Source organism: Strix uralensis, chromosome 3 (genome assembly GCF_047716275.1).
Source record: "Strix uralensis isolate ZFMK-TIS-50842 chromosome 3, bStrUra1, whole genome shotgun sequence".
Lineage (NCBI taxonomy): Eukaryota > Metazoa > Chordata > Aves > Strigiformes > Strigidae > Strix > Strix uralensis.
In genome coordinates, this window is record NC_133974.1 from 23458015 (window position 1) to 23483744 (window position 25730).

Consider the following 25730-nt stretch of genomic DNA (forward strand, 5'->3'; position numbering starts at 1 on the left):
TCCCCTTTGGGACCTGTGAGAGGAAAGGGCTATAGCACCTCTTTTCTTTCATTCTGAAGTCTCTTCCAGGATTTTCCTTCCTTGTGCAAACAGAGCCAGAAACTGGAGTTCCTCTGATCCGTCCCTGCAGTCAGTACATAGTCCAGGAAGACATCTGACTGTTATCCGGGCTAACGTGATGCTGAGGAGCCGGACTGTGGGGTCCACACTTGTCAGCGTATCGGGGCTCTGGTGTTCCTCCCTCCTGTTCCTTACTGCTTTTGCTTCTTTCCTCATCTTTGGCTCAGCACAGCTGCTTCTGTCAGGAAAAATATTTATGGCATTTTTATCTCTGAAATTCCCTGCACAGTCAGGATTAGCTGGAGTTTAATCCTGAAGCCATCCACTCAGTGTATGAGCTACTTCTCACCGTCTCAAGAGGCTTTGTGTTTCCTTGAAGTTCTTGCAGAATTTTACTCACAAATGGTATGACACTATGAATTTAATACCTAATTCAGTATTTGCAGTTGCAAGCTATTGATTTTATCTTTGCATTGCTCAAGCTGTGTGAATAAGCAGTTTTGTGGTTGGACTGTAGTTTTTGTGCAACCTGTTTCTTTGGTGTTCAGATCTGATAGAATGAGCATATAGTAAGACATTCACATAATTACCAACTGAGAGTAAGGTATTAACAGCTGACAGGGAGGTGAAGCATGTTAAAAATACTTTGTCAGAATTGAGACTTGGGAGGTTTGTTTCTCAGTTCTGTTCTATGTGTACTGGGTGGCATGTGGTATTTGATTCTTTGTGATTAGGACTTGAAGAACTTCCCTGTCTTGCATGGCAGTGAGAACAAATACATTAAAGAGTTTTAGAGGCTCAGATTATCAGATTCAATAATTAAGCTCATAAAGATTACCTTTAGGTGCTTACATGATTAAAGTATGATTAGACTGAATGATGTCATTTAATGTTTATGATAATACTCTTCATGTTGGTTGATAATGATGATAGGTCCTGACTGTATTGGTAATTAGGGTTGCTTACTCCATGTCTGAATTTAATAGTTTGTGTTCTCATAATCTCAGGGGTTTATTGCTTATCACTTAATATTATGTATGTGTTTGTGCTACTCTTTCTGCACTAGGTTACTAAACCTAATTTAGGATTATGCTGTAAAGCTACATGTGAGTAGCTGCTCAGCTTTTCATTGATGGCTGCCAACTAAGCTCTTGTTTTCTGAGATCATGCCTGACTACATTTGCTTCAATTTCCAAACCTGGACACTGACACCACTCTCCTAAATATTTGTGTAGTTTGGACCTGAGAGTATGATGTAATCTCAAGTGAGCTACAGTTGAGCTACAGTGGCTCAGATTTTTCAGGAGCATGCAACTGTGGATATCATGAGTTGGACTTGGCGTGAAAGAACAAACGGGGGTAAAGCAGAAAGTCTGCTTTTCTCTTATGAACTTTAAATTGACCTATGGGCTTGTTTAGGTCTTAAACCAGGATTTTGGATTCACAAAATTATTTTACTTTACTGAAATTCCAATTGGCTATCAAAATGCTCTCATAAATGAGAAACGAGAAAACATAACCCACCCACATGCTTCTCTGAGGTGTCTATGGAAACAGGAGCAGCATGAGTGAGCAAGTGGAAAGGCACAAATAGGAGCAGGGTGGTGCTGGGGGAGCTGTCAAGGGCTTTGCTTACATAACACAATGTGCAGGAAGCTTGTAGTTCAGCATCTAAAAATAAAATCTCATCTGCTTTGTCACTGGCTTTAACACTCATACAGAATTTCCACGCAGAAGGGATCAGAGGTACAGAGGAGCCTCCCTTGTGTATAACTGGTGTTTGGATTTGTTAAGTTCTGTGCAAGAGAAGGTTTCAGAGTAGCAGGGGGTTCTCATCACTGGCCTTTCAGTGAAAGCTAGGTGTTCTGGTGCAGAAGGTTGTGTAAAGGGCAAGGGAATACTTAACAGTGGGCATCAGTATCAACTGCTAAATGAATGACAACGTTCATAGTATTCCCAATATTCATAATCTTTTTGCCAGCTCTGTTTATCCATTGCTGAAATAGATTGCTTGTATATGAAAATGCCACATAAAGGTCTCCTTTTCTACTTACACTGAGAAAATTAGTTCCACTAGATCTCCTCAGTGAGAATGTTTTTCCTCTATTTGACAAGTTTTCTTCCCCAGAGCAGCTGTAAAGCATTTGTCCCGTGTGTTCTGTGTACCAGTGTATCTGTAGAAGCAGGATCCAGTACCAAGTATAAGGGAAGAATTTCTCAGTTGCAGTATTTGAATCTTGACCCTTATTAATGGTTTCTGGTTTTCCTTCTTTAATTATCAAGATCTTCAGAGAACAAGAAACTATTTTACTTCAGGTATAATGTTGTCTCTCAAACAGTCTTCATTCTTGTCCTTCCTAAAGGTGGGTGGGCATCTTACACTGAGCAGTGAGATGCTGTCTGCCTATTATTAATTGATGAAAAAATCTGAAACATTTCCAGAACAATCAAAGTCACATTTAAAACAAATCAATTGAACAGTTCTGACTGCACTTAAGTAGTTTTAAATATATTACTGCTACGTCATCACAGTTTAACCTAAACACATTAACAATCTCATGAAATCTGTCCAGTTTATTATGAACTCATCAAGAATTCATCTGGTATCATGATGCTTTGCTTTCCAGAACACTGTACAAGCTTCTCCGGTTTAAATGTAGACTTAAATGTTGTGGAAGGGGCCTATGTTTTTTATTATTTGTTCTGAGTGCATAATCTATACAAGTACCACTTTGTTATGCCTTCCTCAGACACAGCAACTTTTAAAGTTACCTCCCACATATATAACTTCTCCCCCCATCTCAGGTGATTTTTATGCTCAAGATGAAGATTGGATCTTTTCCAAATCTCTTCCCTTCATAACACTTGACGTTTCAGTATGCTGCCTGGATGCACACAGATGGTTCAGTGGGAGGAAGTAATACAAATGCGCTCAGCCTCAAAGACCAGATTGCAAATGACAAGTCAAATTTGGGATCTACCAGCCTTTCAGAGAAATCTTCAAATCTGGCATGTTCTTCAAGTGTATCACTGATTTTGTGTTATCCCTCAATAATGCTGGAACTATAGTCAGGAACATAGCCTTTCTCAGTTTTGGTTGTGGTTTTCACATGTGAACATTCGTGAGCTTCTACTTCGTGTAACACCTACTCTGACTTCAGGGCTCTGTGTCTCTCAGAAGCAAAGTAATCTTTCTAAGGACCTTGAATTTCCATGATGAATTGGTTCTTACTTCATGTCAAATTGCTTTAGAAAAAGCCATATTATATTGATGTATTGTAGTTTTGAACTATGTGGGGGAAAGGTCATTACTATAATCATACTCAATGCAGATCTTGTCAAGATTAGTTACTCCACAGTAAAAGAGATACCCAGGAGTGTATCTATTAAGAGTCTTTGACTTTAACATGATATACAATACAGAAATGTTTGCAAGAATAGTTGCAATACTGAGAGTATGTTGAATGAGGCTTTTATTTTATTTGCATGCCATTTGGTTTTATGTAACACTATTACTTGAAAAAATCCTCCTAACTGGGAACAAACAGGAATTTAGTACAGGAAGGGACCACCTGAGCCATTATATTTTCTTACCCTTGAATAGATGTTTAAATTATGGGTGACTGCATCTTTGTAGGCATTATAACACTTTATTTTTTCCCCATTAGTAGCATAAATCTGTGATAAATTAGTAACTCACAAGTGAGAATCAGAACACACAGCAAAAGCTACTGGAAAATGACAAGTAACAAACCACCACAGTAAATAAACGTGTCCCTTAGTAATTGTTTGAGAGGAAGAATAGGGCGTGATCAGTTCAGGATTACAATAACCAATACGTTTCTTGTGCCCATGAGAATTGAAAATTTAGAATAACTAGATAGACAGTGAGCCTAAGGGAATGGTGACTCTGCCAGCGCCCATTAAAGCAGCTGCTGCTGTGCTGGTGGTGCAGGGAAAGAGCTGCAGCTGCTGGCTGCGCTCCCTGGCAAAGCAGCCTGCTGCCAGCAGTGGGACTTCGCCCCCTCTGCCCACACCCAAGCGCTCTCACACAGGCACATCGCTTACATGTGTGTATATATATGGACGGCCTCCCAAATCCTAATTTTGCCAGAGCCAAGTTAAACTGACTTTAACCACACCCCAGGAGTTTCCTTGCAGGCTTTGAAAATGCTTGGATGTAAATGGGCTAAAATTGCTTCTGTTTGAGTTGTAAGAATTACTTCAAACCAGGCAAAACTGGTGAATTTAAAGCTGTGGTGCTGACAGTAACACTGGGAAACAGAGCAGGTAAAATAAGTGTTTAGTATTGTACTCAAATATGTCTCTGCTAAGGAGCAATTGTTATAAAAAGAGGAATTTTCCCACCCCAATTTTACCTAGCAGGAAAAATCAATCTAAACTTTAACCTCCTCTCCTCCCTCTAAAGCAAGTGGCAGTTTTGTTTTCAATCTTGAATGTATTTCATAATAATGCTGAGCAAGGAATTAGGTATTTTGCATGAATTACTGGTTGTTGGCAGTAAACTTGCCTGTTGTAGGGAGGCAAGAATTCCTCTGGTAAAATTGTAGCAACAAAGGAGTTGAAAAAAATTCCTGCTAACTTACATGTGGCCAAGATTTCGCCCTTGATCTGTAGGCGGAATGCAAAAAACGTTACGTCTGAAGCCACATATGTGGTTATCGGTTACAGCACGCTGCCTTCTCTCCTGCCTGGGCACACCATCCTCTGTAACACGTAGGATGTGTAGAGCTGGGGAGAACCTTCTCTAAACTCATGGAGGGTTTTTTTTCCCATTGGAAAAGTAAGTTGTTTTGGAGCTTGATAATTAGCAAGAGTGGCTTAGAAATAGGAAGGAAATGGCTTTATAATTTGTGAAACATTTCAAAGTACAAAAAGAAACAAACGACATATCTGCTTTGGAGTGAAGCCAAGAGTTTTTCAGTGCTTTCTATGGAAAAAAGAAAGAGTGAACACCCACCCCAAAATAGCAGCAATCGAATGGTCAGGAAACATGTGTGGGCTGAAGCAGCCAGTCTTTGGATATGAACTGAAGGGATGCATCTGATGAACAGGCTAGCATGCCCCACCACCTCCTTCACCCAGGAAAAACCCTCTGTCAAACAATTCTCAGCCAGATCAACTGGTAGTCAACATTTTGTTAACCACCGAGAAGCTAATCCTATTTTAAAAGACATTGTGAGTAACCCTTACAGGACCCAGTTCAGAGATGAAGTCGCTATAACTTGTAACTGGTTATCCAGACACAAACCAAGTGGTCAGTTCTTGGAGAACTCTCTTCTGATGTGTCCACCATTTTTGATCTCTGAAGCAGAGTTATTTTTTTGTGTTCCAGTTTGTGCCCACTAAGGACCTCTATGAAAGAATTATACTAGCCATGGCTATTGATCTAGGCCTTGATTGACTATTAAAATTTGTTCTTAATCTGGCCTTTTCTAGAACATCAGGGGATGGAAACAGGATCTCTTTAATTATTTATTGATTTGCTTTTTGGCTTCCTTTCCTGTGCTAAGAATGTGGTCTTTAATGAACGAGCCTAAAATGACTTCCATTTGGTTTTTCTATGTGACAGAATTTCAGATGTCAGGTTAGTTTATTTGCTTTGACACTTTCATTTGCCCTGTTGAGAAAAAAAGGGGAAGGGGGGGAAGTGATAGAGTGACTTGGTGGGTACCTGGCATTTAGCCAAGGTCAAACCACCACACCTTTTTATCTTAACTTATTAAAAGCTTATAAAATATGCATGGTGAAGACAAAATAGACTCAGGTGACAATTAATGAATGAAATTCAAGATTTATGCCTTATTCCCAAGGCTCAAACAATGATTTTTGTAAGAGCTTTTGAAGCTCCAGAAAGAGGACTGTAGAGGACAGCTCTTCTCAGGCACAGTGAATGTATATACTGCACAGGGCAAGTCCATCTGTGTAAGTAGTTAAAGCTTTCTTTATGGCCTCAGTTGAAGACCATGGCATAAAGTCCTGTAGCATCTAAGAGTTGCCTGAATGCTTGCTGATTTATATTGCAGGTTAGTGTTCATTCTCCAACCTGCTTTCAATAATAAAATGAAATCTCTGGTAACTCTGTCTTTATGAAGCTGTAAAGAGTGGTCCTAGCTTTTAAAACTTAAAAATAATTTAATTCACTTGAGTGAAAATATCCATCCTATACAAGGAAATCCTCACAAACTTTCAGGTTTTCACAGCCTGGCAGTTGTAAAATTTTCTCTTGGTTCAAACCCACAAGGATAAATTTCAGAAATGTTTGTAGTAAGTTTTTCAGTGGAACAGTTTGTTTTGTTTGGTAGTGGAGATTAAAAATGGCAGGTAAGTGAAGGGACTTCTGCCAAAAACTCAACTAAACCACCCATTACTTCTAATCAGTCTAAATTTTGTTTTGCAGAAGTTATCTGTGTTACAGAAATTTGGGGCAAGAATGATTTCATGTGTGTTCTTTACAGTGCCAAACACATTATCATGGCATTTGGTTAGATTTCACCAGACTTAACAGTAACTCACCCCTTTCTTTGCAAGTAGCCCCATTGAAATCGCCAATTCGACGTGACTAGGAACTAGCAATTCTCGTGCTTAACAAATTACAGTTGTTATAGATGTTAGTAAGAAGAGAGTGAAAATACAGCTTAATGAAAGTATGTAGTTGCAGTTACAGAGGAGTGTTTAATTTTTTTTTAAACAGATCTGCAAATACACTCTGCTGACCATAATCTCAAAACTCTTCCTTTGAGGTCTGCTTTGCAGTCATTTTGTTTAATTGTGTACAATAAATGTAATGATCTTTTCTTATGGACTGATTTGTTTCTAAGCATAAGAAAAGCTGGCTTGTTCTTCTAATTAACATTCAGAACAGGCAAAGAAGGGTGGATGAAAGTTGCATCTATTCTCTGGCTGGGTAAATAGTAGTAAGTGCAGTCATTCCCCTGTTTAGTGCTCAAGGACAATACACAGAAATCCTTTCATTGATTCAATTTACCAGGAGATTTAAAGGCAAGAGAATAATATGAAATTTTATGGGAATGTGTAATATCTCAGGTTTATGTTGCATTTTCTTGCAGTGAAGTGGAGAATTCAGAGATAAAGTAACCCTTAACATTTTCCTTAAGCCTTGAAATTTTATACTCTTCAAGGTTTAAGGCAGGCTCCTAGATTAATATAGTGAATTGCATTAAAGAAAAACATCCAGTGCTGGCCTCGATTGTATGACGCCTCCAAATAGGAAAATGTCTTTAGAAATAGTTACTTTGATACATAACTGAATATACTACTGATTTAAGAAGAATTTTCTCGTGTGTGTTTATTTTTCATGGTTATTCTGGTTTATGCTTTGTGTTTGGTTTGTTGCATTTCAGTTCATATACTGGTCCCTGTAGCAGACTTGGGGGATTATGGTGCTAGCGGTGTCTCGGCTGGCAGCTGCACTGTGTCCGGCACTGATCTGCCCTGGCAGCCAAACCTGGTGGCATGGCTCGTGTCCCTGCTCCTGATCTGTCTGCAGAGCGGGTAGCCAGCATTATATTTAGATTGTGTTCTTGCCAACACAGGGTTGAAATCCTTCTGCTCCAGGGAAGCAGACTAGCTTCCAAAATTGTGGTAAGGGTGAAGGACCCATAGTTTGGATACTGCACTGTGTGAGCGAAATAATCTGCAGGGGTTTCCTGAAAAGATAATTCAGCCTAGTTCCTGTCATTCAGCCAAAGGGAAACGTACTGACTCTGTAAGAGACAGGGTGGAATTTTTTAGGGAAGAGGGAGAGTTGTTTCCACAAAAATTAGATAGCCATCCTGCTCCTAACATCATGTCTGGGAGTCAGAGTGTATTAGCAGGGTTCTGCAGGCTTTGTGCATTTAAATAGACAGTTTATCCTACTAATCAGAATATTTATAAGAGTTAATGTTATTTTATAAACATATGTAGTTATTGATGGTTAGGGCAAAATATTACTGCTGCTGTTAAGATTTCTTGATGATCTCAATGCAGATCCTTTTTTTTTTTTTTATTTGACCATGATTGCAACAACATTTCAAGTGGTTTAGTGAAATTGCAGGCTTGTGTTAGTTAGGATGTGGATAGATGATCCAGAACCATCTTGCGATCAATTAAACAAATTTTGAGTTTTAAATCACCATAGTGAAGGCTACAAATAAATTTTTTTGCTTTATCATGTGACTAAAAGCAACCTTCAGGAAGGATGTTTAAACTAAGGTGTAGCAGCGGGTCTGCTGCTTGGTGCTAAGCAAAACTTCCATGTCAGTAAGAGATTTTGGGGCCAGTGAAGCTTCAGAGTTTGTCACAGTTCTAGCATGTGCTTGTTAAAACTATACATAATGCTCTCCAAGATACTAGATGAACAAACTTGAATATGATTGTAACCGTAAAAGGCAATGATAAGGTGAGCTAAAAGGAAATGCCTATGGTAACGCCTGTACCTGGGAAGCTAGTATGTGCTAACATACTACTACCTGTAATTTCCTGGGATACATTTCACAATTATCTGTCTGCAGGGACATTAAAAGCACCTGGAGCAGCAAAGTGAAATATCAATGATATATGTATAAATAAACCACTCTGATTTTCAGAAGTAATGAACATCCTAGCTGCACATTGGTGCATTAGTTGTTTGAAGAATTTAGAGAGAGTGTCACCAATTTTGATGAGCTTAATTTTCATAGTGTTAAGAAATAGTGATAAATGTTAAAAATTATTATCTTTGTCATGCTTTCCTCCTTCAACTGAGAATTACATCTTTTTATTTATATATAACCTTATGTTTTTATTCATTTTAGATAAGCTCTATATGGGACCAGGGCAACTGTACCATGACCTGCAGAACCTTTTACATGACTTGAATGTAGTTGGTCAAATTAGTCAATTAATAGGCAGCCTTAAAGGAAACTATCAGGTAATAAACAAAGCTGGATTTATTTTTCAAATATGTTCCTGTTCTAAAGTAGCATAATTGTGTCTCCCTAGGATCTATGCAAGACATTCTTTAGTTCTCTCTAAAGAGTGTAATAATTTTTTACCTCTGGTAATGCATTTACTGTTAACTGTTTAGCATTATAAATAGATTACAGCTGTCTTTCTAATCTTTTTTTTCTTTATTATTTTTAAGCTTAGGTAGATACTACAAGTGTTTGCTTTTCTGAGTAACTGATAAGCTTATATAGAAACAGAATTACATTTTGATCACAAGAAATTGGATTCTTGCAGTTAGACAAGGCAGTTAGAGGATGGTTGTTTGGAGGAGGCCCTTGATGCCCACCTGAGCTCATAATCCTGGCTTTCGGGGGAAGCTGTACTTAAAGCTGAGTGGAAATCACAAAAATATAAAAGGATTTTCGGAGGAATTCTGAATGTAATTTGCTTTGGCTTTTTTCACATCTCTTATTTGGCTTATATTCTGGCAAACAGATATAGTACTTTAACACCGAATTTCAGAATGAGTTTTTCACAATCTTAAAACTGAAAATTGCTTTTTTGCCTTTTGTTTTCTATGCTTTATGTATGCTTAGGCACAATTTTTAACTCCTACTTGCCACCATAGGCTGTAAATATGTACGTGTGTGTGTGTGAATATGTATATGAAAGCTGAGTTTCTCTTGGGATATCTTGCCTTCAGAGTCAAGAGCATTAAATAAAACATAACTTTTGTGAAAATATGTATTGTGAAGAACATTTATAGACACTACTTTTGTACAAAATTTCACAAGTATTTGAATGAGAATTTCAGCTTCATTATTGGGACTATGTGTAGCACAGATACCATAAGGACATTAACATATATAAAACCTTTCTGCCTGTACTGCCAGTCAGAGCCAACTACATTTTGAAAACCTAAAATTTGGTCAATATTTCCAGGTAAAGATGTGTAAGATAATTAGAACAACTTAGTTGAGGAATAAGATCAGTGTCTCTGTTTTTTGAAAAAAACTTCAATTTTCATAAAATTGTGACTGTTGAAAATTAGTGTACTTTTGTGTATGAATACTCATTACTATTGATGCTTTAAGTGTCACTCAGGTGCGCTTTTACTCTCTGTGACTGAACACTAAGCTTGCAGAGAGTTATTGTTTAGCATCCTACTTAAACAGATTTCAACCACGCAGACAGCTTTCATGATGGCTCTGTAAACATTTTGGTTCAAAGATATGAACAAAACTGTATTGTTGGTATGATTTGTAGACATCTTCATGACATTTTCTTTTAGAAACAGAATATGTCGGTTCTGTATAACTACTCCTTGATACGAAGTAAAAGCGTTTTGTGTACACCTGATGGAAATTTACATTTCTTAATCTGACAGATGCTTGGGAATGTCATTTGTGTGTCATCAAACTCTGAGCACTGTGAGGTTAAATAATCAGATAAAATATGTTAGCAAATTTTTTACAGATATTTTTGAAACGTGTTTACGAATATGGCTAAATTATCCATTATTAAAATGTGGACTAAATGAGGCCCTGGTGCTGGGAACTGTTTGTTATATGCAGAGATCACCTTAGTTAGCCTGTTGGAAATAGGCCAGTAGGCTGGCGTTGAATCTTAGCTTTTTTAATTTTTCAGAACTTAAACCAATCTGTAGCCCATGACTGGACCTCAGGTTTACAAAAACTGATTTTGAAAAAAGAAGATGAAATCAGAGCGGCAGATCGCTGTAGAATTCAGCTGCAACTCCCAGGAAAACAGGACAAGTCAGTAGCAATCTTGATTACAAAACTTTCTAAATGGGATTATGTATTAGGCATGGATATACCAGGGAGGATTTGGGAATCTGTAGCTCTTCCCCCCTCTTCTGTCTCTACTGTTAGCTTCTGACTTCTGCTCTCATGCCAAAATGCTGAGTACTTGCATGTTTCAGGGCATAGTTGTAGTTTTTCTCCTGTTCCTCAGCCCTGTGTTCCAGATGCAAGAAGCAAGAGATGAACTGTGGCAGTGACAGCTAATAGGGAACAGTCGCTGTTATATTCCTTCACCAAAGAGTGTGGTGTTCTCATACCATTTCATGTAAAGTGTAGGAAGGTGGGCATATGGCATATCATAGCCTGCATGCTTGTATTGGACCTGTGTCTTTAAGTAGTAGAAAACAATGACATTTCATCTTGCTCAATATTTCTAGCCTTGCCTGTATCTCATACTCAGTGCATTTAGAGTGGCTTTTTTTTTTTTTTGTCTTGCAGGTCTGGGCGGCCCACTTTCTTTACAGCTGTGTTCAATACGCTTACCCCTGCTATCAAACAGTCTTGGATCAACAATTTACAAATGGCTAAACTGGCCCTTGGTAATTCCTAGTTACTTAAATTTCCTAACAGGTTAAGGTAGCTCTCAATGTATAGTGTAATTTTTTTAATTTTTATTTTTTAGAAGATGATTTTTTTTGTGAAATCTTCTGCAGATGTTAAAATTGCCATACAGTAAATAGTAGTGATTGTGTATCACTACAAAGTAATGATGTTAGACAGGCTGGGGGTTTCATTATGAAGGAATATAATTTCTACAGTATTTTAATTCTGTGGTAATCATTAATTATTATATCTAAATCAACAAGAATGAGATACACTACAGGACAGACAGGTGAGGAAGTTATTCCATTATAAACTTATTTCTTCAGATCTTATGAAGCTTTTAAACTTAACTTCAAATTTCTCAGTTTTAGCTCAGAATGATTTTATCTAGGAAATATCCATAAAGCTGTTGGGTGCATTTGTTTAGCTTTCTGAGCATGAAATAAACTTACGGGTGTAGTTTTAATATAGTGCAATATTTTTATATGTAAAACTCAAGTTATTTGGGGGGAGGTGTGGTTTTTTTAACATAAATCTATAGTCTTCACTGGAGGGATCGTCACAAACAAACCTGATCTAAGTGGGAACAATAAAGAATATGCTGTCCTGTGATGTTATTAGTCTCCTGTGTTTGCACAGGGGGTATAGGTTTCCAAAGATACCTGGGATTTTGAATGCCTAAGTTGAGAAACTTTGAAGATATGCACTTGCTAGAAAGCAAGTTTCACCAGCCCATCCTCAAAATAAGTGCTTTCATGGTATCTCACTGAAGGCAGGCAAAATAATAAACAAAAGAGAGAATGGATGTCTTCATCATTCCAGGAGGAGGATCCTTATGATAGGTAGTAGTTGGTAGTTATGTCACTTACACAGGCAGAGAAATGCTGCTTGCAAAACAGATTTCCTAGAGTCTGAGGAGAGGTTTGATGTGCCTCTTCCTCCTTTAATAACCTATTAACAAGATCATTAAGACAACACCCTTAACATTTTGGTAGTGTAAGGTGTTCTTTTTTGCATTATCAACATGTATGTTGTCTATCATGTTGAATTTTTGCTCATAGTTTTACATTGTCATTTACGCATATATGGCATAAGAACAGCTTGATCAGTATTAACCAATCCTAACAGAAAATTTTCTATTCCTGTAGAGAGGTGTAAAGATTAAAGTGATTAAAGATGTTTGTTGTTTCTTCTTTCCATTACAGCAGAGGATAACCTGTTAGGTTGGTTCTGTGTAGAAGATGATGGGAATCAAATCAAAAAGGAGAAACATCCCCTCCTTGTTAGACACATGCCAGTGATGATGGCCAAACAACAGGAGTTTAAGGTGAACAGAATGTTTATATGAGATTACAGTTGCTTTTCTTGTGTGATATAACTGCTAAAGAATACGTCTATTAGTTCTCTTGGGTTATTACCTTGGCGTAAGAGCAGTAGCAGTGGAAGGTCCAAGAGGGTCACAGGAATGCAAAATACAGCAATCTTTGAGGCACTAAGGAACGTAGTGTTTACTTTTATGTAGTATGACGTTCACTTTCAGATGTAAATTCATCACTCAATGAAAACAAAACTGCTGGGAATTTTGAATTAGTCTTTAGGTTTCTAAGTGTGTGTTTGAGGCTCCAAAGTAACCTGCAGCTTACAAGGTGCAGGAATCTGATCTCCATGATAGCTGTCCTGTACCTGTGTAACCTGTACCTGTGTTGAATCCTCCTCAAATTTCTGGTTTTCATTAGTGCATAGAGAGTTTTAAAATAATTTTAAAAATTCAGTTTTATGGAGTCTTATATAAATATATGTAGTTCTGTTCTGAACAATGATACAGAAATCGTCTTAATGGTTCATGTCCTAAAATAATGTGTCAGTTGGAAGTCATATTGACCACTGACTTCAGTGATGAAAGTACATACAGCATGTCCAGCCCAACAGATGGAAGGGAAGTGTGCTGGATACTGTTTTTTCCTATGCATCAACAGGATTTCTTATTGACCATCAGTCAGTCAGACTTGTGCAAAAACACTAACGGAAATAACATTGTATATGTATGACCAGAATCACAATGTTAAATTAACATCATCACACTGGTACTGCCTAAAGCAGTAAGTCTGCAGACCCTCATTGCTAGGACGGCCTACACAGGAGGGAAGTTCACCTGTCAGCTTCACTTCAGGTGTGATTATATAGGCCTGGATGTTGGGGGAATAATTGCTAGCTGGAAAAGCATCTGAAATGTGTAATGGTGTTAAATCAAGCCATTCCTATGATACTGGTTTTCACAGCAGAACTGTGGTTTACAGCAGCCAAAGTCTACTGAAAGTCTCCAGTCTCCATACAACCATAGTCATTCTCGTTTTATTAAACAGTCAGCTTTTTCAGTATTGAATGCTTTCTAAAGTCACCACTGGTGAAATAACCAAGCTAATTTAATTTTTTTCAGAAACTTAAAATATTTGTTTCCTTAGAGCCTATGTGTTTGTAATTCCTGTAGGTCTATGCGAGGAGCCTTGAAGGCCCAGGCTCAACTCTTGTAATCGAGTTACAACAGGATCTGTTTGTTTTGGAATGTCTTGGAATGTCATTGGAATGTCACAAAGGAATGTCTTGGTCACCTCAGGAACAGTGTGTGGCAGTATTTGTCTGAGCTCTGGGTCAACTTTGCCAGTTTGCAGCTCCTAAAGATAACATGAGTGTGAGCCCAGCTGTCATGCCTGATGCTCCTAAGTTCTCAATATTACTGGAAAAGATGATCTAGGTGTTATTGGCGGTTTTCTGCAGCCTCAGCTGTAATTTGGGTGTCAGTCCACAGCTTGGGGTGGGAAGAGACCGTTTGTTTGGTTGATCCTTCTTGTTATCTCTCTGTGCGCTGCTCAGGCCGCCTGGTGGTGTGTAACAACTTCTGTTGTTACAGGCAAAGGGCTTCTGTCAAGACTGAGAGCTAAACTACCAGGGTTTAACTATGGAAAAAAAATCAGTTTTGACTAAGATGCAAAGTAACACAGAGGTGTAACAAGCAGCTTGAGAAATATCCAGCATGCATGCTGTCTTTTCTTTCACTAGTGATGTATTTAGCTGTTGCAGCTGCTGTAAATTGCCACTACAAGTAGATAGCTTCAGCATGTGTTAAATGAGACATGCTAAGACTGGCATGGATAGCTCTTTTTTCTTTTTCTCATCTATCAATTTCCATCTTTTATTCTTATAGTGAAATGCTTTTGTGAATATATAACATTATTTTTACTACTGCTGATCACTTGGTGATGCCTGCTGACTTCAGGGAGATTTGTGAAATTCTTTGCACTTTTGAAAATTAAGTAAACTGGAAATTTAGAACTCTAACTTATGCCTGCTCTTTTCCTTTTCTTTAAATTATTCACTGTCAGGAGGTGATGTTGCTAGGTTATGGTGAAGTTGTCTAAGTTAATACTAACCAAATTGTCTCTAGTACTGCAGTATAATTGCAATGACATTGATGTCTGAGACGAGAACATTAGTGTGACTTATAGAGAATCTTATCTAAAAATGTAGTATCATGCCTCATCAGAAATCTTTTTATTCTCTACACAGTTATGAATTTCTTGTATATATTATAAAGTGTTTACATAAGCTTTAGGGATCTCTGTCATGGATATTAGGGAAAATAGAAATCCATGACTGCTCATAGAATTGCCTGTTTTCAGAGCCTTGGTGCTTGAATGATTTTCGGAGTTGGGATGGACTTAAATACATATCTTGAGTCTGGTGTAGCTTTCAGGCTTTTTTTAAATGGCCTGCATGATAATATCATGAGTATGGTTACTGATTTACTGACAATAACATGATGACATGAAGTTGGAAGGGAGTAGGAGTATTATGGATTATAGCATTAGCATTCAAAATGAGTAAAGCACTTGGAGAAATAATTTGAGGGGAAAAAAGGAACAACAACAACAAAAAAAAAGGGATGTCAGTAAGACAGACACTTGGTATGCTCAGGCAGAAATAAAGAGATTCACAAGTACAGACTGAGGAGGTGGTTGAGTAGAAGGTCTGTAAAAGTAATTTTTATTAGAGCAGCAAGATAAGGATTGGTTAAGAATGTAGTAATGCTAGAAAGAGCAAATAATCAATGGAACAGGTACAAACAGACTTCAAAAGAGGTAACTGTGATGTAGTGCTGCTAACAGCTCTGCTAGAATAGCGTGCTTAGGTGAGAAAGTTCTGCGCTCTCAAATATATGAAGCTGATCTATCTGCTGGAGCGATGCCAGTTGGAAAAGTGATAAAAATCAAGAACTTTAAAAACAAGAATTAAAAAAATCAATTGTTTTAAAAATTTTTAAATTTAATTAATGAAGTGATAATGTGAATTTAGCCTAATGAGGAGGAGACTCAGAGGTTCATGACGTACATCAGCCTTATATGTAAAAGGACACTGCTGCAGAGAAGTACCTGGTGGGTGAGATGAGAAGAAACAGAGTAACAATTACAACAAGGATGACCTTAGCTTGGGTATTTGGAAAAACTTAATAAAGTTCATGAAACATTTGAGCAGATCACCTAGACAATTTGTAGTCTTTGGCTTTTAACGTCTGTAATGTGTCAAGGAATTACAGGATAAAGAATGATAAGGAACGTGTCAAGAACAACACACGTGCAGTCAACCCTGCACACTGGAAGCTGGATGTACTAAACTGACTTCTTGCCTTCTGTGATTCTTTGATATCCTTAAATGCTTTAGTTAATTACAGACTAAATTAGGAACTGGCATATCTTTTTAATGTGGTAACTACTCCTCTTTTCCTTTGTTTGAAGATTGAATGTGCTGCTTATAATCCTGAACTGTACCTCTCTGGCGGAACGGAGTCAGATTCCTGTGCCATGGAACATGGTTTTCTTTGGGTAAGTGTAATCTTTCAAAGCTAAAAAGGGGGTTGTCTCCTGTTTCTCTGCATTGTTTATTGTGACTCCCAGCAACATGGATCTGAAATAAATTTTAGGGGGTTTTATCTTTTTTTTTTGGTGTGTTTTTTTTTTTTTTGTTCATTTGTTTTAAGATAGACCTTCTATGAAGGTTAGCTGGTAATTTTGTCCATGTGATCTCACTGTTCTCTGTAGGGTGTCACTTATGTGTGTATGACTTGTTAGTGCAGCTCAGAATGAATTCCAAAGTGAGCATATTCAGAAGAGAGTTATGTGCTAATTTATAATGAGGGCTGCTAAAATCCATATGAGCTCACACTGGCCTATTGTTTGTTTCCATATTTTAAAAATGTTTTAGCCATAAATAATTTAAGTCCATACATAGAAAAAAGAACTATTCTGGCATATTGTTATGACTCCAAATATGCAGATATTCCAGCAGACTAAGTGAAATAGCCAGTACTTTTTTTTTTTAAAAAAAAATAAATTATTTCAGTAGCTTTTCTTGTTACTACAATACTGAGATTTTAAGGGAACCCTTTGTGAAGTAGAAGTTAGAAATAGCTATCGTCAGCTTTCTTTTTCAAGGTGACCCATATAATTTCTCTTTGTCTTTGCTATTTGTAAATAGTCATCATAAATATATGCCAATAAAATCTTTCTACTGCCACAAAATGTCTTTCTTTCCCTTTGCTATGTTTTTTTTATTTCATATAAACATAAAGAATTACTACATATAAACGCTTACTGCTGCTTGTGCAGATTTCTTTTTTTTTTTTTACTCTTCCCAGATCCCTAAAATGTACACATTTGTGGACATATTGATAATACTTAGTTCTGGATCAGGGAGAAGTTTAGGATCCTGTATCAGCAAGTTTACAAAAGGGATTATACTAATAATCCCTCTTTCTGTTAGGACAGAGCATTTATTTGTGGACCTGTTACTGTGCAAAGGACTGGCGTCAGATATGTTACCTGTTTTAAGAGAATCTGAGATAACTTAGAACACCGGTTATTAAAGTAATATATTACACAGGTGCTTCTTGTAAATGCATTACATTATGTATATATGTATGAGTCAGACATTAGAATAGGCCATAGTATTCCTCCTTTCAAAAAAGAATGAACTGTTTTCCTGAGTATACAAGAGAATTTTGTGTATATAATGGTTTGACCTCTCTTGTATTTGCGCTGAATTATTTTCTTGTTTATGTCTTAATGCATGAAAACTCATATTCATGAATATAACTTGAGAGGCACTCTTTCTTCAGTTAACATTCCAGTCATTCCTTCTTGTTAATGCTGATCTTCTTGGACACAGGTATCAGTCTTGGTCTTTTTTTTCCTTTCCTCTTTCCAATTCAGATTGGCAGTTGTACTAATCAGATGGGCCAGATTGCAATAGTCTCATTTCAAAGCTCCAGCCCCAAGGTTATTGAGTGCTTCAATGTGGAATCACGGATTCTCTGCATGGTCTACATACCAGAGGAGGAGAAACTGAAAGAGCAAAATAAGGCTCTCGACTCTGAAAATGTTCTTCCAAAAGCTTCTAATGTGCCTACTATTTGCCTTGGCATGGAAGAAGGAAGGTGATTCTCATTTCTAGTGTACTGTACTAGTGTACTTTATTCATTTGGTTCACTATTCTGTAGCATAATTGTGTGGGACACTTTCAACAAAATGTTTTCTTTTTAAAAAGGTATCCATGTAATAACCCAGTGATCTCAACTTATCCTTTCCACCTAAATCAAGGAAAAAATACCCTCTACGTGATTTTAAAATACGCTATATAGTATTTTAAATTAAAATAATGTTTATCTTTGATGAAAGTGGATTAATTCATCATACATCATGTCTGAAAAATATAAATATTAATTTTGTAATGTTATAATCTGTAGATATTGGAAAATTTTCAGAATGACAAAGTGTTAATCAGAAACCCATTAGCCTTCTCCACTATGATATCATGCAGGATTTGTCATGTGAATAAATAATATTGCTGTTTACTATTGACATGAATTATTTTGCTCTGTTTGAACTGATGACCTTATGGAGTCAGAGCTCTCACTGCATTGCTAAGAACAAAGCTACATTTTCTAAACTTATAGGTCAGTAAGCAAACAGATTTTCTTACAGCTAGTGAGGGCCTAAGTATGTAAATACATGTGGCTTTTGAAGGTGTTTCTAACTGGTATAAATGAAGGAAGACAAAATTCTCCAAAGAAAACGCATGTTTTCAGAAATTCGAACATCTAATTGTACTGATTATCCTTGCTCGTGAAGGTCAATTAATTCCAGATTTAACTATGCAATATTCCTAACACACCCATGGTAATAATCTGTAGGAACGGTGGGAATTGATGTCTGGTAGTGAGTTTTTCTTCTTTTCCCTAGTTCTCCAGGTAATATTTAATTTTTCTTTTTTTAAAACTAATAGAAACTTTTGGATAGACTCATAGTAAGGACTTTGAGCAGAATTTTTATTATGTCTCTTTGTTGAATAAATATTTATCCAGAAAAGATAATATGAAAAGTGTTGCTGTATGCAAATTGTCTACATAGACATTTTGGAGGGTCAAGAATACTCCTTTCAATACTCATACTGAATACTTCCTGTGAATGAAAGGAGAGGTTATTTGCCCCCAATATTTTATTCTGAACCTCTTTTGTGCATATTCTAATAAGAACTAAATAAAACATAATTTTACTTTTTCTTTTTTCCTTCTTTTTATAGCATTTCTATTTACAAAAGTTGCCAAGGCTCAAAGAAAGTTCGACTTCAGCACTTCTTCACTCCTGAAAAATCGACTGTTATGAGCTTAACATATATGTCTCAATACTTGTTTGCTGGCTTGGTAAATGGAAACATCTCAATCTACACAAAAGCAGAAGGTAGTGTAGTGATATGTTTTGATAACATCCTGAGGAACTTGCATGTTAGTATATTTTGGCAGGAGTAGTTTTCCACTATTATATTTTCCAAAAATTAACTGTAAGACTGCTGAACTAAGGTTACTGCACTTTTTAGTACTTCCAAAAAGACTTGTTTTCTCTTTTTGAAGGATAGTAGAAACTTTAATACTGTTCCCACTTTTACTGTAGGATACATACGAAAACTGATTTGTACCCCTTAGCTTTAACCCTAAAGTCTTCAGTGTTACAAGAATCCAGAAGTTTATGTGATAACAGACAGTATACTGTATTTTACACATCACAAAGCTATTTCCACTCAACTACCCAGTACTAGTGTTTATGAAAGACAGAAATTCCCTATTGGTAGACATTCCTGTATAGCTTGTTTGAAATGACAACTCCATTTTTGCTGTACAGATAAAAGAAGTCTTTTCCATGTGTGTGGCTTGTGTATTTCACAGTAGGACTCCTTTTTCCATTAGCATCACAGTTGGTTGTTTTGTATCTGGCTAAGTAATCGGCTAAAATAATTTGAGTAAAGGAGAATACCAGGTAATACTTCTGAACCAGAGCTGTCTTCTCCAGAACTGGTTTGGGTACTTGTCTGTGTACTTCCAGTACATCTCACTAACTGTAGGTATTGGTTTCTGCAATATTGCATACATACATAGTTAATTCAATTCAAAATTAGCGAGGCTTTACTCAAAGTCTGAAACCTGAGTTTTTAAGTGACATGTTAGCACAGAGACACTTAACCTTGCAAAGTCTGATGTACCTTATTAGTGTGAACTTCATAACAATGGTTGTCATACTTCTCTAATGAGGTGGGCGCTGTAAACAGTGCAGTTGCATTTGTATGGCACTATACCTCAGCTACTAAATCCTGCCAGTGTCTCACTGAGGAACCAAGGTCAGTATCTTGAATCTTGGAACAAATTATATGTCCAGTGTTAGATCATAGAAAGACTTAGTTTGGGAAAGGTACAGGGTGCAAGTTTTTTTTCCAAGCAACAAAGAATCTGAAAAAAGTGCTGGAAAAGAGATTTCCTTTCACCAGTTATCATCTTCAACCCAGTGGGTTTCCTGTTGAGCTGTCGTCTCTGATCTGAAGCCAGACATTAGATCTTAGTTCCCTTTAAATTTATTTCTTTTTACCACTGAATAGCAAATTTTTCTTTGTTTTAGAGGCACAGGAGTGTGAGGCCTTGATCCTAGTCTCATAACGTAATTTTTGATGTTTCTGTATGTAGCTGGGTGGCGTAGTCAAGTGAATCTGTCATTTTCTCTGAAAAGGATTGGTGTATTTAACCTGTTTTAAGACTGCAGTTGCCGTCACTCAACTTTTTTCCAGAAAAGACCACTTCAAAAACACAAGTGGCATCCTTGGCAGTATAGGTAAGAAAGGATGCATGGGTTGCCTATCTGCAGAGGATGTTAAGGATGGGGCAGGGCTGTTAACCACACTGAATTACATTATGAGCTGAAGGTTATGTTGTATTGACCGGGATCATAGCATCCCCTGTTTATCTTCCTCTGAAGACATCAGTTTTGTGCAGCTAGATATTCATACCGGCTATCACAGTCTATTTCAGGATTGTTGAAGCTCTGAGGCAGGAAATGTGCATTCATGGTTTTCTGACTGATCTTGTAGTCCCTTTCCTTACAGTTTGGTTTCTGTGTGTTATTTTGGTTCTTCATGCGTCGTGAAAGTTGTGCGAATCGGCTGCTCCCGTGTTAGCCTTCGTATTCCTTATAGTTGTCTGCCACGGTCATGTGAGGCAGCCAGCCCTGGAGGGGTGTTTTTATGAGCACTGACCTATTTTACCAAACAAAGGAATCCAAGTGGTGAAACAGGAGAGAGGGGGAATGCAGCCTCCAAGGAGCTTTGTGCAATTCATCAGGGTCGCCTTCTGTTCTACAGAGGGGGTCACTTTCCAGCCATGCACTTCAACTTGAGTTTTGGTCTGTCAGCATAAAGGAGATTAAGGAAAGATTTAAAAGTGAATATGAAATATGGTCACAACATTACAAGGCATCTTGATTTGAAGCCCGAGAAGAACAAATGCTATAGGACGCACAGGTGAAATGGTTGTGCAGCCTGTTGTGGGACTCCATGAATGAAAAGGGGTAATCTTTCTTCTAGGATGAAAATCCACCTCGCAGTCTCTATTGGAGTTGTGATCCTTGTGTCTTGCTCTCTGGGCAGAAAGTGTAGTGGATCAGTTCAGTGACTGAAGCTTGATGCCTTTATATATGTAGTCAAAGACCCACAACTTCTGTCGTTCAGTTTTCAGTACCCAAATAGCCCTAATTTCTCCTGTTGTTTTCATATGGCTTCGTGCATGTATATATACAGCTTGTTTACAAACAGCAAGTGCCCTTTTCTGACTTTCTTCACAAGAGAACTTTGTCAGATTGACAGCATCCAGAGTGCACTCTGACTGCAGAAAGTCTTGTCTTGAAGTAATTTAAAATGGAAACTAAGAAGTATGTATAGTAAACTGAGGAACACGTGCCATGTTAGTTGGAGACTTGAAGGTGCACAGTGAGATTTCTGCCTTTATGGAGGGTAGTCATGTTTTACTGAGACACCTCTGTATCTGTGTATTTTCACTTATGAGTTTAAAAGTACTTAAGCCTGAATGAACATAAATTAAAAGCAAAGTCAATGAGGCGCTGATATCATAAAATCTACTCAGTTCTTAAATGTAAGCTAACATGGTGATCTGTGAAAATGTCACAGAAAGACTAGGTCAGCTAATATGTTAATCATAAAAACAGGAGCTCTGATAATTATCTTCAATAATCCTTAATATTATGTGGGTGAGAAGTCTAGTTTGGGGAACTATGAAACAACAATTGCATTAAATGCTGTTATATATAGGAATGGTGGTAATGCAGATTGTAAAGGTTCTGACACCTTGTGTGTTGGGAACTGGTTTACAGTGCTGTTAACTTTTGCACAGTTATCAGTCTGAAATATTGTGTATTTAGTGTTTGCCTCAGGCTGAAATATTAGGAATATTTCCAGGCAAAATACTTCTAGATGAGGTTAAGGAAAAAGTACATTGTATTGTATTGTCTTTGTTTAAAAAACATAACAAAACGCCTTTGTGATGATTGCAGACAGCCCAGCAGATGTGTTTTTTGAGTGATGTAATAGCAAAAAAGGTCAGCGCGTTTGACTTTCATTCACAAAAGTATCTTAGGAAAGGGAAATCACAATCTTTATATAATATAGGTGTATTGTTCCTGATATACTGTAGTCAGTTCCAGCTACTTCCTTTCTTCTAGACATTGATATACATTTCCTTTCCATAATGTCCTGTAAAGAGTGTGGAGAAAAACAGGAAAAAGAAAATAAAAACTCAGAATGATTGTGACAAAAAGTGGAAGAATTAATATATTAGTAGTTTCAGAAAGAGTTTGGTTAAGATGAGAGAACAGATGCACAAAAAAGACATGCTGCTTTGACTGTAATGGCTATCCTTTCAGCACACGATTGGTATGTGCAGCCTCTCACTCATGCGTACAGCACCCACAGCAAGCTCTTGCACGCTTACCCCTAGAATTATATTCACAGCACTCGTCATGTTTTGTGATCCTTCCCCCTCTGCTCAGCACTGGTGAGACCACACTTGAAGTATTGGGTCCGGTTTCTGGGTTCCTCAATATGAGAGACATGGACATGCTGGAGGGAGTCCAGCACAGGGCCATTCAGATGATGAAGGGACTGGAGCACCTCTCCTGTGAGGAAAGGCTGAGAGAGCTGGGACTGTTCAGCCTGGAGAAGAGAGGGTTCAGGGGGATCTCATCAATGTCTATAAATACCTGCAGGGAGGGTGGAAAGAGGATGGAGCCAGGCTCTTGTCAGTGGTGCCCAGTGACAGAAGCAGCGGCAGTGGGCACAAACTGAAACACAGGAGGTTCTCCCTGAACATCAGGAACCACTTTGGTACTGTGAGTGTGACCAAGCACTGGCACAGGTTGACCAGAGAGGTTGTGGTGTCTCCATCCTTGGAGGTATTCAGAAGCCATCTGGACACAGTCCTGGGCAGCCAGCACTGGGTAACTCTGCTTGAGTAAGGGGGTTGGACAAGATGACCTCTAGAGGTCACTTCCAACCTCAGCCATTCTGTGACTCTCTAAGTAGACACATGTCCAAACCAACCAGTAAGACATTGAAACAAGACGTTTCTTAATGTCATCCTACTTCCAGGTGCTGCTGAGCTAGAGAAGGGCCACTTGTGATTCACAGTGCTGAGCTTGCACCTATGATCAGTTTCTGAAGCTGAGGGTGAATCGTGCCTCTCTTTAAAAACAGGATAGGAGAAATAGGACATGTAATTTCTCATATTGTATCCTAATGGCTAAGGCACTAGGCTTTCAGCCGAAGAGATCTCTATTTTATCAAATGATTACTTAATACATAAACTTTTGCTCTGTTGCCTCTCACACAGTCTTTAACTCTTTTTTTCAACACTGGCTCAGCTTTAACATGAGGAAGGGATTGGGAATCCCGCTGTTGCCACTCTGAGTGGTCCTCGCCTGGGTAGCTAGGGGTCTCTTCTGGAAGCCCAAAGATACTGTTGTGAATCTCCCATTGCCATAGAGAGAACACCCATAATAGGAAGTTTCTTGCATGTTTTAATGAAAGCTGTATTTTCCAGCAGGTTTTTGCAGGGCCTGTTCCTGTAGGTGTGTGCTGCTAGGTTCTGGCCCTGAGGTGTTCTTAAGGAAGAAAAGCTCAACTTTGAGGATTGCAGTTGAATGTGAACAAGAACAACAGCTGAAGCAATTCTGGCCATGCACAGAACAGAAGTTTGCATTCTTCAGAGAGACTTCATTGGTAAAAACTTAGGCAGCTCTGAAGTTGGTCAAGAGTTTTGATGACTCACCAGTCCAAAGAGGCCTCATGACACTAATCAGTGATCATTTATAGAGGATTAATATCAAGGAAAACGACCAAAACCGAATCACAGAATCATAGAATCAGGGATGGGACATCCACAACTTCTCTGGGCATCCTGTTCCAGTGCTTTACCACCCTTACCATGAAGAATTTCTTCCTTACATCTAATCTAAATCTACCCTCTTCCAGTTTAAAGCAATTACTCCTTGGCATTACATGCCCTTGTAAAAAGTCCCACTACAGCTTTCCTGTAAGCCCCCTTTAGGTAATGGAGGGCCACTATAAGGTCTCTCTGGAGCTTTCTCTTCTCCAGGCTGAACAACCCAACTTTCTCAGCCTCTTTTCATAGGAGAGGTGCTGCAGCACTCTGATTCATCTTCATAGCCCTCCTCTGGACTCGCTTGAGCAGGTCCATGTCCTTCTTATATTGGGAGCTCCAGAGCTGGACACAGTACTCCAGGTAGGGTCTCATGAGAGCAGAGTGGAGGGGGAGATTCACCTCCCTTGACCTGCTGGTCACACTTCTCTTGATGCAGCCCAGGATACATTTGGCTTTCTGGACTGCGAGTGCATGTTGCTGGGTCATGTTGAGCTTCTCGTGAACCACCACCCTCAAGTCCTTTCCTTCAGAGCTGCCCTCAATCCATTCATCACCCAGCCTGTATTTGTCCTTGGGATTGCCCCGACCCATGTACAGGACCTTGCACTTGTCGTTGTTGAACTTCATGGACCCACCTCTCAACCCTGTCAAGGTCCCTCTAGATGGCATCCCTGGCCTCCAGCATGTCAACCACACCACACAGCTTGGTGTCATTGGCAAACTTGCTGAGGGTGCACTCAATCCCACTGTCCATGTCTCCAACAAAGATGTTAAACACTTAACAACACTGTAAAAACAATACCAACCCCTGAGGTATGCCACTTGCCACTGCTCTCTGCTGGCCTTCCAAAACTGAAAGGAAATATATGAGTAAGAGGAGACAGTTACTACAGTAAAGGAGTAACAGGTCAGTTCATTAGCAAGATACCTTGATCAATTTGGCAAGACAATTGTGTACTTTGACAAATGCAGGAAAGGAGGAATATGTGGAATGTAAAGCACTGATGTCAAACTTCAGAGCTTTGGGTGGATCCACACACTGCTCCAGTGTCTGAAGAGTGCAGTTCTGGCATGTGATTGCCACTTAAAGTAGATGTGGTGAGAGGTATTGCTATGCAGAGTAAGGAATGGTATTAAGCTGTTAGGGAGAGGACTAGAGCAGTGATATCAAAAAATAAATAAATACTGTTGTCTTGACTGTGTTATCAATGTTAGCAGTACCACCTAATACTTGTTACCAGAAATACGTTGACATTTCTTTCAGTCTTATTTGCCTATCTCATGCTGGGACTTCCAGCACCAGCCCTCTCTATAATTTTAGGTACTTATTTAGCATGAAGAATTTGTTGCTTATGTATGAAAAAATTACTATATGCATGTGTAGCACAGGACATTCCTAGTTACACCTTGTTTAGAAGAGCAGACCCAAGTCTCTCAGCTTATTTCCAAGTGATAAGAAATGTGCTAAACTTTTTACTTCTGTAGCTACCATCTTATTCCTCAACGGTGCTGGTTTATGTACCATGTGA

The 25730-nt window shown here is 38.3% G+C and overlaps 1 protein-coding gene across 8 annotated transcripts in view; it reads left to right on the forward strand.

Annotated features, from left to right (window-relative positions):
• Positions 1-25730, forward strand: part of ARHGEF10 (Rho guanine nucleotide exchange factor 10) — a 116846-nt gene that overhangs the window by 67350 nt on the left and 23766 nt on the right. For all 8 annotated transcript variants that reach the window (XM_074861676.1, XM_074861680.1, XM_074861682.1 and 5 more), the window contains 7 exons: positions 8880-8995; positions 10660-10787; positions 11274-11374; positions 12584-12705; positions 16169-16255; positions 17642-17865; positions 19011-19168. In XM_074861676.1, coding sequence (XP_074717777.1) covers positions 8880-8995; positions 10660-10787; positions 11274-11374; positions 12584-12705; positions 16169-16255; positions 17642-17865; positions 19011-19168 — 936 coding nt within the window. The remainder of the gene's footprint in view (positions 1-8879; positions 8996-10659; positions 10788-11273; positions 11375-12583; positions 12706-16168; positions 16256-17641; positions 17866-19010; positions 19169-25730) is intronic.